This window comes from Zootoca vivipara, chromosome 7 (genome assembly GCF_963506605.1).
Source record: "Zootoca vivipara chromosome 7, rZooViv1.1, whole genome shotgun sequence".
Lineage (NCBI taxonomy): Eukaryota > Metazoa > Chordata > Lepidosauria > Squamata > Lacertidae > Zootoca > Zootoca vivipara.
In genome coordinates, this window is record NC_083282.1 from 743555 (window position 1) to 760443 (window position 16889).

The following is a 16889-nucleotide window of genomic DNA, read 5'->3' on the forward strand; positions in this document are numbered from 1 at the left end:
TAGGTGCAGCAACAGCCCATTCTCCTTCTGTCACGTTCCCAGCCCTCATTCATAGTTCAGTAAAGGAGACCATTCTAAATTTTGCAATGCATGTTTTGATAACACATGTAGAATGACATAGTTTATGTGTGCAAACAGAACTCACGTGTACAGATTTTTTAAAATACAGAATTCTAGAGCCCCTGATGTTACACCTAGCAAAGAGTAGTCAGCGTGACCAAAATTATAAACAAAAACCACAATACACTTTTCATGCCACCTTTATTAAGGCTGAATATTACATCTTGAAAACAATAATTACTGAAAAGAGCACAGTTCTCCCAAGAGTTCTCCCACCTGACCTCATCCAGAGATTCCATCTAAACCCTGAAGAACAAACCTCCTAGACTTGCAGGCAAAACAAGTGGCTCTTCCTATTCCCCTTCTAGGACAGGAGCAGGAAGCTTCTAATATTTAGCTGTGGCTTCTCAGCCAGCCAGGACCCAAAACACCAGAGGACATACAAGCACCTTCTCTCTCCAACCACACCATTAAGGTGGGTGGGTGTGGTAGAGAACTTTGTTGACTGCTTCAATCTGTATCAGCGCAACCCTACACTGAGCACCATGGCACACACACACACCCCTTTTACTTGTGTCCTGGTCACTCCCCATTCATTCCCAGGGCCGTCAGAAATGATCACTATTAGCCCTGCTCATTGAAGTCAGTATCGATACATTGCTCCCTGGCTGGGACAGACACACAACACTCTTGTGTTCAGCACCACTAGGATGAACATGCAGAACTTCTGATGATCCAAAGGCATCAGCTGAATACCAGTTCTGAGTCTGGCTCAGGAATACTTGGGAAGGCAGAGTATGTGGCCGTACAGTCACATGGGTGGAGACTTAAGGCCAAGTGGCACTCAGAGCTGTATATACCTTCCTCTCATCACTAAGATTAGCCCGTTGCAAAACTATTGCTCAGCAGTAGGGGGGTGAAAACGGACGTTCTCAGCCCAGGTGAGACTTCAGTTGAAACCTTTTCCTTTTAACAGCTCCCCCATCTCTCATCATATCAGAGCCCAATTTCTCAAGCCAAAAATGGTGCTTTCCTTACCCCCTTCCCTCCCTTCTTAGCTGGTAATACAAACCTGAGGTCCAGATGTGATTTGAAGCTAGTGGCAGAGCCATTTGGGCACCCGGTTCTTGTTCAATTCTTGCCTCCTATGCCTTGCACACAGCATGATCTCCCCCAAAGACAGGGATGTCCCCTTTCCATTCCACAAAACCTAGAAATCATCAGCATCCTCACTGTAGGAATGTATTGCCCCATGTTGGGAGTTTGGAGCAGAGCCACCCTAGGAAGGCAAAATCTGACCCCGGAAGCAAGAGTCCTCAGCACAGACTCAGCAATCTATCCATCAGACAGAAAAGAAGCCATTCAGCCCGGCAAGTGTGTTTGTACATGGGGCTGTAAATACAGGGCAGGAACCAAGGGCATTCAGTCCCTAAGGCAGCAGCCCTGAGGTCAATGTGGCCGGCTGCTTGCTTCTGAGTGCTGCTGCAGGCGGGGAGGAGTGTAGCCATTCAGGCAGCCGTTGGGCTGGCGCTTGCCAAGGCCTCCGTTCAGAATGTCCTGGATGTGCTGCACAATCAGATTGATGGCCACTGGGCAGAGAAGAGGAGGAGTGATTAGAATATAGTCCACATAGAGTCCCATGTTTCCTTCAAAATGCCTCATCGCCCTCCACATACTCAACATCTCAGCAGCTCTACTCCACACCATGGTCCTCTCTTAACAAATCTATCCTTGATTTGCAGAGTTGGAAGGGACCCCAAAAGTCATTTAATCCCACCCCATGCAATGCAGGAATAAGAAAAGAAATTGTTGCATTGTTTCTCAGTATTACCCTCTCCAGATTCACAATCTCCAGAAACAGGTGCACAAGTCAAAAGCAAGTATTGTACACAATTGGTTCCGGAAGTCTGTACTTCACCTGAAGCAAACTTTCCCATTGAAAGTAATGGAAAGTGGATTAATCCGTTCCAGATGGGTCCGTGGAGTACTTAAACTGAAAGTACTCAAAGCGAAGCGTACTTAAACCGAGGTATGACTGTACATGGAAGGTCAACTACTCACCAAGATTATCCACGCCCCTTGGGATAATCACATCAGCATACTTCTTGGTCTGCCAGAAAGATAAAATCACATTACAGGGTGCTGCAGGTGAAATCCGGAGCTGTTACCCAGACCCATTTGAGAGAACTGCTTTAGAATTTTCTCTCCTCAGCTCAAACAGCTGACGAAGGAATGAATGCTGAAGATACCTTTCTTGCTCCTCTTTTCCCCTGGCAGAACTGCTGCCAGCTTCCACATTTCACAGCAAAAAAGAGGAGGAGACTTTGTGGCACTTTAAGTACCTAAGCAGAGCCTGCTGGATCAGGCCAAAGGCCCAACTAGTCCAGCACTCACAGTGCCCCCAGTGCATAACTCTCTCCACCTGTCGTTCCCAGAAACTGCAATTCAGAACACACAGACTGTGCTGAGGAGACACTGCTAGCCCTTCCCTGAACTAGAGACATAGAGAAAATTAATTTTAAGTTGTTATTATTAATCCACACCCATGAGATATGGATTTGTATGCACATTTACACAGTATCTAGTCTACGGGAATTTATGCCATGATACATTTGTTACATCTTTCTGTTGCAGGATCACTTGAGGAAGCTCTGCAGAAAGAGCCCCTGCAATTGCAGCAGAGATGCAGTCACAGAAAGTCCTCAGCCCTTATGGGAACAGATAAGAGTGTGAGAAATTGTGGCAAGTGCAAAGAGCCTGCAAAAAACCAAGGGTTTTTGTTACTGACGCCCAACTGAAACTTCATGTGTAGTCAACCAAGTGGCACAATTTATTTTGAGCACATTTGTGGAAAGGACAGCACAAAAATACCCAGAGTTCATCTCGCTCAGGGACAGGAATACAAAGCTCTAACTGGGAAGAGAAAGCACCCAACCAGTCCCCCCCCCCGTGAGCCTCCCAGGCACCCACTCCCAAAGAGGCCAGAGCTGCAAAAGCTCTCGGGCTGCCATATCCTTTACTCACAGGCAAGCAGAATTCTTCAAAGGCTGGCTTCACAAATGTAATATACTGAGATAAGATCTGCTCCAGGTCCCTGCCTCTCTCGCTTATGTCTCGGAGAACTGCAGGGGGGAAAGAAAGAAACCATGAGGAGGCGAAGGCAGCTGCACTGACAGGTGGCCCAGCCAAGCAGAAGATGGGGCTCTAAGCGGCTTGCTTTTACTTTTTCTGCAAAAAGAAAGGCTTTAACTACAGAGAGAGAGTTTCCCTTTAAACAAAGGAAATAAAACTCGAATACCAAAGTATGCCCCCCCCCCCCGGAAAGTCAATAAGAACAGGAACTTGTGCTGAGTGGGGAAAATACAACACGGCACGACTCAAAGCCAACTTGGAAAGGAGTATGCGGAGCAAGATGCATGTAAGACACCACAGGGCCACTCCCACAGTGCTTATTAACAGTAGCCTCCAAAGACGGTGGGCTCCGCAGCCACAGCAGCTCTCAGCCCTGCCTGCCCCCAGGTTGCTCGCATGAGGAAGCCAGTGCCCCTCCCAACTGGGAGATGCTGCTGGACCACGGGGTCTGCAGGAGGCAAGGGGAGGCCCAAAGCCTATACAAGCCAGGCTAGCCCCTCGGGGGCAAAAGTCACATCCCAGGGGGAGACAGCAACCAAATGGGCCTTTGCAGGTTCCCCACAAACTCTGCAGCCAGGGAGGAACCTCCTGGGGGTGGGGAACTCCCGGGGTCCCCTGCACAGGCGCCCCAGGCAGCCAATTTCATCCAGGCAAGCTCCATCTTTACAGTAAATTCTCTATCATTTTCCATCTCCTCAACCCTGAACCACCAGGAGCCTCAAGAGGTTTGCAAGGCCCTGGGGGAAGGAGGCAGCTGATCTTTAGAGAGCAGGAGGGAGAGAAAACTACTGCTGGAGGCAGAAGCCGAAGAGCAGCAGGCGGAGGAACAGATTGAGTGTAGGAAGACAAAGTAAAGGTTTTTCAAAATGGTTTCCCCAACTTTTCTGTGCTGTGCCTGGGGGCTGCTGGCAGAGGAAGCAATAGAGTGTCTTGCAGTGGAGCTGCCAGAAGTTTAACTGGCAGGGGGGCTGCCCTGCCCCTAGATGTAGCCTTTCGAAAGGGTGGGTAGGACCCCCTTCCTCCACTATTGTCAGGGACTGGGGAGGGGAGGGGAGGGGGAGGAATGGCGGATACCGCCTCCTCTGCCTGCACCTGCCAGAGAAGAGGAAGACAGTATAGATTTACAACAGGAGTTTGCAAAAGGTCACAGCTCAAAGGCTGCAGGGGGGAGAAGCTGGGAAATATTGGGAGGGGAGCAGGAAGCAGCAGGAAGCCCAGGGGAGAGACAGCTGAGAAGACTCAGTGTCTTTAGAAAGCATTCCAGGCCCCCCAACCCCAGAGGGCATTGAAAGCGGGAGAACAGAAAGCTCAGATCAGCCAACGTGGAAGCCTGACAACTGTAAGAAAACAAGGTTTCCCCACCACCACCACCGTGTTATCCTGAAGTGCAATGCTTTGCTTTTGCACTGTTGTGAACTTCATTTTTTAAATAAACTTTTTTACTCCCCTCTTCATCCGAAAAGGCTACCAACTTACCCCTGCGGGAGAGTCGGGTGTCTGCATCTGTGTCCACAAAGAGCTTCATCTGGAATAGGTCCCGAACCTCTTGGTTGTAGAAGGCCAGGATGCCCTCAAATAGCACCACATCAGCAGGGTACACAGTCACTGCCTCTTCTTTGCTGTTAAGAGGTGCAAAAGAGATTAATGCATGGATGGCAGGTCAGGAAAGCCATGTGGATGAATGACAATGGGGTCTGATCCAAAGCTCTTATGGTGCTCCCGTTTTTGTTATATTAGGTTATTGTTCATGTTTAAATGAATTTTATTTATTTGTATATGTTTAGGTAACATGGAGCCAAAACATGGCATATAATTATTTGTATAAATAAAATGATTGGGAGCAGATTGAACTGCAATTTCCTGAGAATTCTTTTCAGCCCAAGAAAAAAGTGAGAAAACCTGTGGACTTTGATTGGTTTAACACCAAGAAAAGGAAGGGATGAGCACATAAAGGTTTTTCCTCTTTCCCAAGCCTATCACTCAGAACTCAGTATGCCCGTGAACTACAACTGAGGACTCCAAAGTTCTCAAATGGATCCATGAACTTAAAATGGTAGTTTAGGAACAGACAGACAAAGACCTGCAGGAAGCAGCCTCAGCTTGGACACATGGAGCCACTCCGCCAAAGAGGTCAAGACTTTTGCTGCAAACTTTTTATAGTTCTCAGCTGCTGCTTCTGAGGCACAGACACACCAGATATGCACATGGTTCTTAGATGGGTGCAGACTGCAGAGGCATATAACTGATGAAATAAACTTTGGTCCATAAAAGCTTATGCAAGTTTGATGGCATCCCAATATTCTGTTTTTCAAACATTTTGTGAGGTAGTATGTCTTGACACTACAAAAATGTATGTATGGACACTACAAAAATAACAGAATTATGAGACTAAAGAATCTAAGTACTGAATTTTAGCATCAGAAATGTCACTAAAAATTACTTTAGATGTTTCCAGTGGTTTTTGGTTTTATTTCTACAGCACCACCCATGGATCCTTGGTTTCATAAGCAAAGATGACAAATCTGGAAGGTGTTTATAATCTAAACTTGAATAGTGGTGAGAGACCTTAACACCGTATGTTCAAATATATTTTATCAGCACTGGAAAACTACACAAAAGTATTAGAACAAGAGAAACCAATTTACCAATATACAGTCATACCTTGGAAGTCAAACGGAATCTGTTCCAGAAGTCCATTCGACTTCCAAAACGTTCAAAAACCAAAGCTCAGCTTCTGATTGGCTGCAGGAGCTTCCAAGCCATGGAAGCCCCGTCGGATGTTCAGCTTCCAAATGAACGTTTGAAAACCGGAACACTCATTTCTGGGTTTTGACGTTCGGGAGCCAAAATGTTCGAGAACTAAACTGTTCGACTTCAAAGGTACAACTGTACTGTATATAAAAGGTGGTGAGGCAGGAAAGGTGAGGAGAAGACAGGAACTGGAAACCACTAGGAAAGGTATTTAATTGGAAATATATAAACTTTTTCCCCCAAAGAGAAAGACAGGTGACACTATTCTCCTTTAAAGGGGTAAACTGCCAGAGATTATGGGCTCTAGTTCTCTTATCTGGTTTTTCTTCTTATCCTCCTCCCACAAGTGCTCTCTCCAGGTCTTTGGGGCTACCCTCCTGCTCAAATAAGTTATGATCATAGAATCAGAATTAGAGTTGGAAGGGACCCTGGGGATCATCTAGCCCAACCCCCTGCAATGCAGGAATACACAGCTGTCCCATACAGGGATCAATGTCCAGTGCTTCCAGTATCCTTGCAGTTTGTGCCACGTCATTTGTTGAGAAGCAGCAGCTTAAATGCAAAGCCCCAGTGAGAAGCAAGTCTTGCTTTACAAAGGCATTCTGTGAAATGGCAGTGAGATTTGTGCTTCTGGAGTTTCAGGGCAAGGGTCCTGATTTATTTATTCCAAGTTGCACAAGATGTTCTCCTCTAGCTTGCAAGGGTACCTAGTGAAACGTATCAAGACACCCCTGGGTTGGTCTGCCTGTTGAGATCTTGGTCCTAGAGTTTAATTAGTTCTTTTTAAGTCTTCCTCTGCCGGCTGCATGTCCAGGCATACTGCACTGATCCATTTAATTAAGAAGACTTTCAGGTTGGATTTTCTCATCCTCAAATTTAAATGTCTCCTGTTTTCAGGTCAGCTGCCTGATAATGGTGAGCTTTATTAGGGTGAGCTGTTTTCTTACTTTCTTATAATGTTAACTTGCCATGTCACAGTATTTACTAGCTGCAACTTCTGGGTCCATTAATTTTAATAAGATTTCAGCTTATTTCTAATCTACAGTATTTGTAATAAGACTTCATTCCAGGCTGAGAAAAGTTATTGTCACTTTAGAAATGGGCAAGGAGTTCATTGGGACTCTGCATGGGAGTTTTGGTGACTTTTGACAGTCTGCATTCACCACCAGATAAAGCTCAGTTTTGCTAGCTGATGTTCCTGGGTAGTGCAGAGCTTCTTGTACCAGAAACATAGGATTTCAAGTTCACTTCTTTCACTCCTTTCATCACCCAGTTTTTAAAGCAAACTCAGAGTTTCTAAATTAATCTGTTATTTGGGTGTGAGGGAATTATGCAGCCACGACACTTGATAAGACACGCCCCATAAAATCTTGATAAGACACGCCCCATAAAATCTCCCTGCTCCCCCAAATGGATTTGTTGGTTTAAAAAGGCATTTCTGTTAAATTTCTCACAAAAATCTTCCCCAAGTGCTAAGATTGCACAATTGTGCCTCCAATGATAGTTTACAGCGTTCTGTGGGATCTGGGAATGCAAAACTAAAGTTGCTTCCTTTTTATTTTTTCCTATCGGGAATGTTCCTTGTCTGTAGGGCTTAGAATTGCCCTGTGGAAATCAGTCCCGAGTGCTCACTGGAAGGAGAGATCATGAAGCTGAGGCTCCAATACTTTGGCCACCGCATGAGAAGAGAAGACTCCCTGGAAAAGACCCTGATGTTGGGAAAGATTGAGGGCACTAGGAGAAGGGGACGACAGAGGACGAGATGGTTGGACGGTGTTCTTGAAGCTACCAACGTGAGTTTGACCAAACTGCGGGAGGCAGTGCAAGACAGGAGTGCCTGGCATGCTATGGTCCATGGGGTCACGAAGAGTCGGACACGACTAAACGACTAAACAACAACAACAATAACAACAATGGACAGTCTTGGCTTTGTCAAGAGGTTCAGTCTGACTGGATTCAGGATTCTTTTCGGAGAAAACAGTACAAAAAGGAGATCAGTAGTAGGGAAAGCTCCCTGCTGGTATGTCACAACTTGCTACCTCCTCAGGTTATGCAAACTAAAAAGCAAACATAGAAACAGGAAAAGAACCCATCCACATGGATAAGTGGCCCTGTACCAAAGGAGCCTAAACTGAGAGGATGTAAGAGATTTCATTCACAAGATGCATGCACAATGTTCACAGTCTGCTTCCATGGATCCCTTCAGCTTCTCTGAGGAGTCCAGCTTTAAAAGGCCCCTCATCATTTGGAATAGCTCTGGTCTGTTGGCAAGAAGAGGACAGATGCAATGGGGGAGGAAAGGAAACCAAGTCTTGTCGTCATCATTGCCATGGAGTTGCCCAAAAATAAACTCTAGACCAAGCACCTCCTACCCACGTCTAGACCAAACATGCCTTAGGGAAACCATTTCTTAATCTTTTACCATGTATTTGCATACTGGAGTGCTCATGTTGCGACCAGCCTTGGATCGGGGTGTGACCCATGCATGGGGCCCAACCCACCAGTTGAAGACCACTAGGCTACAATTCACTGGATTTGGAATAGTGAAATGGAATGAAGGGAACAGCTCCTTTCATTGCAGGAAACACACCCAACACAACATGGGAGTCCACCTCTGTTTTCTTCTACCAAAGAAAACACTAGATTAGTGTTTACCGCCGATAAACAGAAGGGAAGTGGGAAGAACTGTTTTACAATTTTGCTTTGACTAGAGTCTAGTCCAGTGTTTTTCAACCTTTTTTGGGCAAAGGCACACTTGTTTCATGAAAAAAATCACGAGGCACACCACCATTAGAAAATGTTAAAAAATTTAACTCTGTGCCTATATTGACTATATATAAAGTAATTTTTCAATTTTTCCCATGGCACACCAGGCAACACTAGTGTGCCGCGGAACAGTAGTTGAAAAACACTGGACTAGACCATTAGACATTACAGGTTGGTTTGGGGCCAAGATGCAGCATTTACATTTATGCAAATGTTTTCCACCATGGGCTCACTGGAAGGATCTGCTAATGAGAAGTGATGCAGACAGAAAACGCCACGTCCAAAGCACAGAGCAAAAGAGGGGAGAAGCAGACTTACCGAGAATGCGAGACAAAGTCATAAACGGGGATCTGAACTGTTTTCCCTTCCAATAGCTCTCTAAGAGTTTTGACGATCAGCTCATTGTCAAAGGCATCTGTAGCAAGAATGAGAGAGGGGAAGTTAAATAGCTGTGTCTCTCAGTGCAAGGTAGGTCTCCCTAGTGAGGCAGAGAAAGCCTCAGAGGAAAGCATAAACGTCCCACAAAACCTTCCTAGTTAGGTGAAGTCTTCTGGATCATGAGAAAGCTACAATTTTTGGCTAACCAGAAATTGTGCCTGCCAGGTTTCTACCCAGTGCCACTCAACAGCTCTGACTGCGGCACCAGCCAAGAAAGCCCCCAAACTCTTACTTCCTGCTCTGGAACAGGAAAGGGAGGACCATTTTGGCTGCCATTTTGGCTCTGCCTGGCAAGTGATCCAGGAGCCTTGGCCAAACACCCTCTGGGTATTGGGGGGGGGGAATCACGGGAGGGGTCACTGGGTAGCTGCCAGATAATTCCTCTCCAATTCTGCAATTTCAAGCTTGGGAGAAATGGTTGCCACACTCAGTGGAGAGGAACAGTCCTTTCATCAGAGTGAACAAGATTATCTGAGCAACTTTGCTCTCATGGTTCCTTTCTATCTGAAAGAAGTTTACACAGAACATTCCACTGCTGTGGGAAATCTGAAGCTTGCGAATGAGTAAAAAGGCCTCTTCAGCTTTGGAACCTGTACAATGGGGGGGGGGGGGGAAGCCACCAGGAGGCCTGCCTTCTACCTTATTCTTCCTCCCCCTGCTTCTTTGCTCATTGTAGTTTCGCCTTGGCTTTATATTGTTTTCCACTATACCGTATATCATTGTTTTAATTTAATTTTTGATAGCTATGGATCAGCTCTACCTCTCTTTTTCTGAGGCCTGTAACCTGCTAATTTAGGTAGCCACTTCATCTAAATAATAATCAAAATTATTAATTACTTATTGTTATTACTTCAATGATCAGCATCATGAATGACCAGAACATTGTATATTATGTAACTTGGGTAGCTGAAGGGAAGGAAGAATTTATTAAGCTTGTACTCCAAGCAAATTTAAAGTAGCAGGATGAACACAAGAGGTTTGCAGGGAAAAGGGTCATAGCTGCCAAGTTTTCCCTTTTCTCGCAAGGAAGCCTATTCAGCATAAGGGAAAATCCCTTTAAAAAAGGGATAACTTGGCAGCTATGAAAAGGGTTATTGTTGTTTTTCTTCTTTTATTATGAATTTTGTGTTTTTATCTTGCATTTTTTGCTGTGAACTGTTCTAAGATCTATAGATGAAGGGCAGCATATAAATTTAACAACAACAACAATAGCAATAACAATCTATCCTATTGTCAAGGTGGGGCCTCCTCTCAACAGCTTTCAAATGATCTCTCTTGAGAAGGGCAGGTTGTTTTGACATTGCAATTTCCCAGTTCTGTCTTTGGGAAGTCTAAGCAGAAGCTAAGGAAAAAGCCTATGCCCCTCCACTCCCTTCCTAGGCTTCAGGATTGAGTTACCTGGGTGGTCAAAGTTGAACTGGCCTTTGAGAGCTTTGGCTTTTTGCTCTGTACTGAGCACACGATAGAAGCTGTCCTGGCTCAGAATCACCACCTGTTTCTGGCGATGGTCTACTTCATTCTGACCAAGCAGTTGGACTATTTTGGCACAGACAGAGGACTGCAAAAGATTCAAAGTGAGAGAGAGAGAGAGAATCATAATATAAGTGGACTGAAGGACTGACAGGTGTTGACCCTCCAGTTGCAAAGGACCCAACTTATCTGCAAGCTTCCAAGGGGCAGGGGGCCCCTCTGGAAAGGACTACGGCCCGATCTGCCAAATATATAACTGTGTCTCCTGGAGAGAACAGAAAAGCAAAGGCCCTGCAACACCCAGACCAGCAGGAACATGTTCATAGTACTGTACATGGATCAAGCATGGAAAACTTCTTTTGTAAATGTTGCAGGCATACTTTCCCTTCATTAACAGGCAGTCCTTTCATTCCTGTTAGTTCTCCCCTTTTTAGCTTACATACCCGCAATTAATTTAATCTCCTTGCCTCTCCCTCACCAAGGAGGAGACAGCTTTGTGCCCCATGGCTGGAAGGCATTCCAAGCACCTCCCGACCCCGACCCCCCACTCAATATGCTGTCAGAAGGGGCAGGCAGGCATGTGTCTTCAGCTGCTTCCCTTTCCACATATAGATATAAATCGGTGGATCCCAAAATCAGTAGCTAGAGCATTAGGCGATGACAACACCTGAGCATTGTCATCATAGGCAGAAAATAGATTCTTATGTAGGCTTTGGCCCACTGCTCTGTCCTGCTCCAGCACCTGACTGAACTGTCTTTTGTCCATCTGCTTCTCTCCCAGGGAGGATTTCATGTCTCCTGCTGGTCTTTCAGATGTCAACAGACCATCCCTCCCCAACCTTGGGCTAAGGGTAGTGCAACTTGCTTCCAGTTCAGTCTGCAACCTTCTTTCCAGCACTCATCAAGTGCATCATATCTGGGCACTGGGGAGGATGACCAAGCAGGGAAAGCTCCACTATTTTATGGGACTTGGGCTCAGCCCAGGCCAGGCCAAGGTCACAGCAGGCCTGTTCTGATGTTCCTGACAGAAGGTCTCATTGTAAGTACTCCAGTTTGCTACACTTGTCAAAGGAACAGGATAAATCTACCAGGCAGCAGAAGAGCTTACTGAGACTTTCTGCAGGGCTCCTAACTTGTGATCATTCTACCGGAAGCAAAGCTCACTTCACTGGCTCAGCTGGGAGCAACATTTGCCTCCTCCCCTCCCAGAACATCCCTAGCTGTTACCTTTTTGCATAGTCATTATAACAAATTCTATAGGAAACCTACAACATATTGCAGTTTATCCTTAGTCCCCAATATGCGTGCTCCAAATCAGGGTTCTAGTTTGCATGGAACAAACATCTCACAGTACATTTCTGGCACTCTTTGAGGACACTTTCTCCCTTTCCCACCTACCCAAATCTTTTCCCACTGTGCTATATGGTACTAGAAGGCTGCCAGTCCTGAAGCAGAGAAGAAGAAGAGAGCCTTTTAACCTCATGGGATGTATCCCCCCTAATTCCAATTCCTATTTCCAGGATCCCCTTCATGGATCAAGCGAAGGGGCTTGAATAACTCAGAGAAGCTATGAGCTATGCCATGCAGGGCCACCCAAGACGGACAGGTCATAGTGGAGAGTTTTGACTAAACGTGATCCACCTGGAGAAGGAACTGGCAAGCCACTCCAGTATCCCTGCCAAGAAAACTCCATGGACAAAGACAACAGGCATATAAAAGTTATGACGCTGGAAGATGAGCCCCTCAGGTTGGAAGGCGTCCAACATACTACTGAGGAAGAGCAGAGGACAAGTACAAGTAGATTCAGAGTTGATGAAGTGGCTGGGCCAAAGCCGAAAGGTCGCTCAGTTGCGGATATGCCTGGAAGTGAAAGGAAAGTCCAATGCTGTAAAGAAAAATATTGCATTTGACCAAACTGCGGGAGGCAAATTCTGGCAAACTACTTGTGGAATCTTGCAAGAAACAGATTTTTAAAAGTTAAGTTAAGTGCTTGGCGTGCTATGGTCCATGGGGTCACAAAGAGTCGGACACGACTAAACAACAATTTCCAGGATATCAGCAACTGCTATGGGTTCAAACAGGCAAATTCCCCTCAATCTTCCTCCATTTGCCTTTGCTTCTACTGTACTGACATGTTAACAGCTGATGTTTCAATTATCACCATCCCCTGGCCTAATAGCAAACTCTGATGACTGAGCACCTGCCAGCCTGGAAGTGAAAGGGGACCGCCAAAAAACAAGGCAATGGTTTCTACATACAGTACTCAGGAGACAGAGGAGCATTTAAATCTGCAAATTGACAAAGATTTTTTTAAAATACACCCCAAGATAACCTGAGAGACCCCAGAATTTACAGAAAGCTGATGGGAGTCAAGCCTAGACAGACAAGAAATCCTGCCAACCCAACACAGTTGACACACAATGCTAGGGTCAGTTGACAAAAATTAAAAAGAAACAAGGAAAATGGAGGGAAGAGGGCAACAGCCCATTCAGGCCTGTAACAGCTTAAAGCAAGTGTCCTAGAAATGGAGATAAGTTAGTAGGGTACAAACAATGAAGCTTAAAAAAAACCCATCCCTCCCTGACCTAGACAAGGAAGTTTTACAATCACAACTGTAGAGTTGGAAGGGACCCCCAAGAGTCATCTAGTCTAATCCGTGCAATGCAGGAATCACAGTTAAAGAACCCCTCACAGATGACCACCCAACTTCTTTAGAAACCTCCCATGAAGGAGAGTGACATCTAAAGGGGTGCACATGGAAGATGAAGCAAGCTTGTTTTCTCCTGCTCCAGAGGGTAGAACCCGAACCAATGGATTCAAGTTACAAGACAGGAGATCCCAACTAAACATTAAAGGGAACTTCCTGACCATAACAGCTGTTCAACAGTGGAACTGTCTCCACCTATGATAAATGTAGGTCTTTCCAAGTTCTAATATCCCATTGTACATGTAAAACTAATGGTGTAAAACTTGCTTTCCTTAGAGCTGGCAGATTTTTATCTGCACTCCCGAATATTGTATTAACTTGTGGCAGGATTTAAAACCCATCTGTTTCTGAATGATTGATTAGTTAGCGGGAGAAACGCCTATTCTCAGCAACAGTCTCCCCCTACCATTTGGGTATAATGATGGTGGACTTTGTATTGACATTCATTTTTAAACTGTTTACAGCAGGGGTCAGCAAACCTTTTCAGCAGGGGGCCGGTCCACTGTCCCTCAGAGCTTGTAGGGGGCGGCACTATATATTTTTTTGGGGGGGGGGGAATGAACAAATTCCTATGCCCCACAAATAACCCAGTGGTGCATTTTAAATAAAAGCACACATTCTACTCATGTAAAAACACACCGATTCCTGGACTGTCCGTGGGCCGGATTTAGAAGGCGAGTGGGCTGGATCTGGGCCCCGGACTTTAGTTTACATGGTTTACAGACTCATTAGAAATAACTTGTTTATAGAAGAGAAATATCATGAGCTGCTGCTGCTGCTGACCAGTGAACACCTACCATTTGTTTTAGAGTTGACACACTAGTCCACCGGCATCTCCATAAGCCACCTACCAGCCTGGTGCACCTAACCCTAACCTTAAAGCAAGAAGAGCCTCGTGGCGTCTGAGGCTGCCAGCTGCTTCTGCCAGTGCCTTGTGACTCTCTGCCCCTGCAGGAGGTAGCAGAGAGCTGAGCTGCACAGGAATCAAAAGCACCACTGGCTGGCTATATTTGCATAGCACACAGACCCATGATTTGTGATATATAGCCAGGAAATAAATGATTAAACAGTTATCATGATGCAGACTTCAAAACCAGTTCTGAATGTTATGTTGATACCGCCCAGCCCTACCTTAGAAAGGAGAAAAATTTTGTTCTGCCCTGGCAGTCACCACCATGACACCCCTCTCTCCATGTACTGGCAGAGTGTCTAGGAGCACAGCTTCCCGTTGAGCCACAAACGGTTTAGACATGCTGGCCACATGACCCGGAAAGCTGTCTGCGGACAAATGCCAGCTCCCTCGGCCTGAAAAGTTCCATGAGCGCCGCACCCCATAGTCACCTTTGACTGGACTTAACCATCCAGGGGTCCTTTACCTTTACCCAGATCTCTCTCTTTAATGTTATTTCCTTGTTAGCTGTTATTTTTGGTTCACATATAAGGCCCAAAGAGAACCTTGTTGATTTTTACCATGAGTACATCTGTCTTGTACTTTGGCTGCTTAGCACTAGAAAACAAGGAAAATTGGGGAGGTGGAACTTATTGATAAAATTCTTAAACAGAAAGCAAACAAATACTTTTTCAATTACTTTTATTGATTGTCAAATTATTAAAAATCATTGCCAAATTAATTCAATGCAATAGGAAACAAACAATTACTGGCCACTTGATTCAGCTGTTAAAAGTGGGAGTTGTCATTTCAAACCAAATAAAACTCATTATTTAAAAACATCTCTTAATTTGTTTTCCTAATAGAGCTCAGGAAATAGTTTAAGAAAAATGGAAGAACTGATTGTACAGCTCTCAAGTTTCTTAGAAGTTGAGGGAATGGTGACACCTGTGTTGCATCTGCAGAGAAACCCAGAAAGGAAGAACCTGCAGGGCTCAAAACTACAAACCACCAATTGGAAGGGCAGGTGCAAGATGAAACCTAGAATTCTGACATGCTGTTTTGCTTCAAGATTATCAAGTCTCAGGAACAACACAAAGCCTGCAAAAATGTGGGAGGGATATCAAGAGTTTTCAAGTGGTCATTTTAATACCAGTATACCCGTGTTTCTCCGAAAATAAGACACCGTCTTATATTTATTTTTCCTCAAAAAAACACACGCTATGGCTTATTTTCAGGGGATGTCTTATTTCTTAATTAAGTATCGTACAGTTTAACCTATCACTATGCCTACTCACTGCCTATCACTATGGCTTACTTTTGGGGTATGGCTTATATTCATTGAATGCTTAAAAATCCTGCTATGGCTTATTTTATGGCTACGTCTTATTTTCGATGAAACAGGGTATAACCCCCAAGCATGCAGGATCTTAAGGACTTGAGGGGAGAAAACAGAAACAAGACTAGAGTTTCATCTGTCCAGCTGCAGGCAGATGTCCGCAGAAGCAGAAAGAGAGAAGGATCCCACCAATCCGGGCCATATTCCTGCCACCAAGGGATAAGCCAGCAGAGCAAAGCCACCCTGAGGACTTTCTAGCCGCTGAAGTACAGGCTAAGCTCTTATTTTCCCCTAGAACAGGAAAGTTAGAATCTGGCTTTTGTCTTGCGGGAATGTGGAGACACCCAGCTGCACAAGGAACCCGACTGGGTTGTTGCCCCCCCCCCCAACACCCGCGGTCCTGCAAACAGAGCATCGCCTGGGGAATAATGGATGCCATCGTTGTACCTGCATTTTGGGGGAAACTTTTCGCCATTACACAGTACTTCAATGCAGGCCCTCGAGGCCCTCAGGCCGCTCTTCCCGGGCCCCAGCCAACCGGCCTCTAGCGCGGAGGCTGCGCGCACGTGGCGGACGCGCTACCCCCCTCCCTCCCTCCCTCCCTCAGCCACGGAGGCGCCTGTGAGGTCGCAGAGCCGCCCCAGCCGGGCTCCTTTCCATCTGGATGGCGACAGTGCCTCTGAGCACGTGCAGAGAGGCGCCTGGAGCGGGGAAGCGCGCCGCCGCCGCCGCCGCCCGCCCTCCCGCTCACCTTGCCGCTGGCGGTCCCTCCGCCGACCCCGATGAGGAAAGGCTCCCCGCCGCCAACAGCTCCGTCGCCGGGCGGCCTCCCGCGGCCCTGCACGCCCTGCTCGCTGTCCCCGGCCATGGCAGTTCCCGCTCGCCTGCGGCCGGCGCCTCCTCGCTGCCTGTCCCTCGCAGGACCGCCCCCTCCCGCACGTGGGAAGCGCCCGTCACGTGTACAGGTCACCGGGGCGGCCTGGCTTCTCTTTCGTGAGGGAAAAGCAGCGGCCCGGCGTGTCCCTCGGCCGCATCGGGTGCAGCCCGCGCACCAAGAGTCTCATTCGTCAGCGAAAGAGGCAGCAGCGACTCCGAAAGGGCCTTTCTCCTCCGGGGGGTGGGCGCGGGGGTCCCGTGTGCTCTTGAATGGCAGCGCCCCTCGCCACGGGGAGGCGGGCGATGGGAGGGGCGGGCCAATCAGGTCCAGGCACCGCGGACCGCTGATTGGGGGAAGGCCCCCTCCGTCCCTTCCCCCGCGTCCTGGCAGGTGAAGTTTGCGATTGGCCGAGCGAGACCCGCGTTCTCTGCGGCTGTCGAGACCGAGGACAAGCTCGACC

At 46.7% G+C, this 16889-nt stretch overlaps 1 protein-coding gene across 1 annotated transcript; it reads right to left on the reverse strand.

Annotated features, from left to right (window-relative positions):
- Nucleotides 1-244: 244 nt before the first annotated feature.
- Nucleotides 245-16707, reverse strand: UCK2 (uridine-cytidine kinase 2). Its single transcript, XM_035102411.2, has 7 exons — nt 16304-16707; nt 10546-10705; nt 9028-9124; nt 4669-4811; nt 3085-3182; nt 2122-2170; nt 245-1649 (listed from the first exon to the last, which is right to left on the reverse strand). The coding sequence occupies exons 1-7, from the start codon at nt 16418-16420 to the stop codon at nt 1510-1512; spliced, it is 804 nt and encodes a 267-aa protein (XP_034958302.1). The 5' UTR covers nt 16421-16707; the 3' UTR covers nt 245-1509.
- Between the last annotated feature and the right edge of the window lie 182 nt (nt 16708-16889).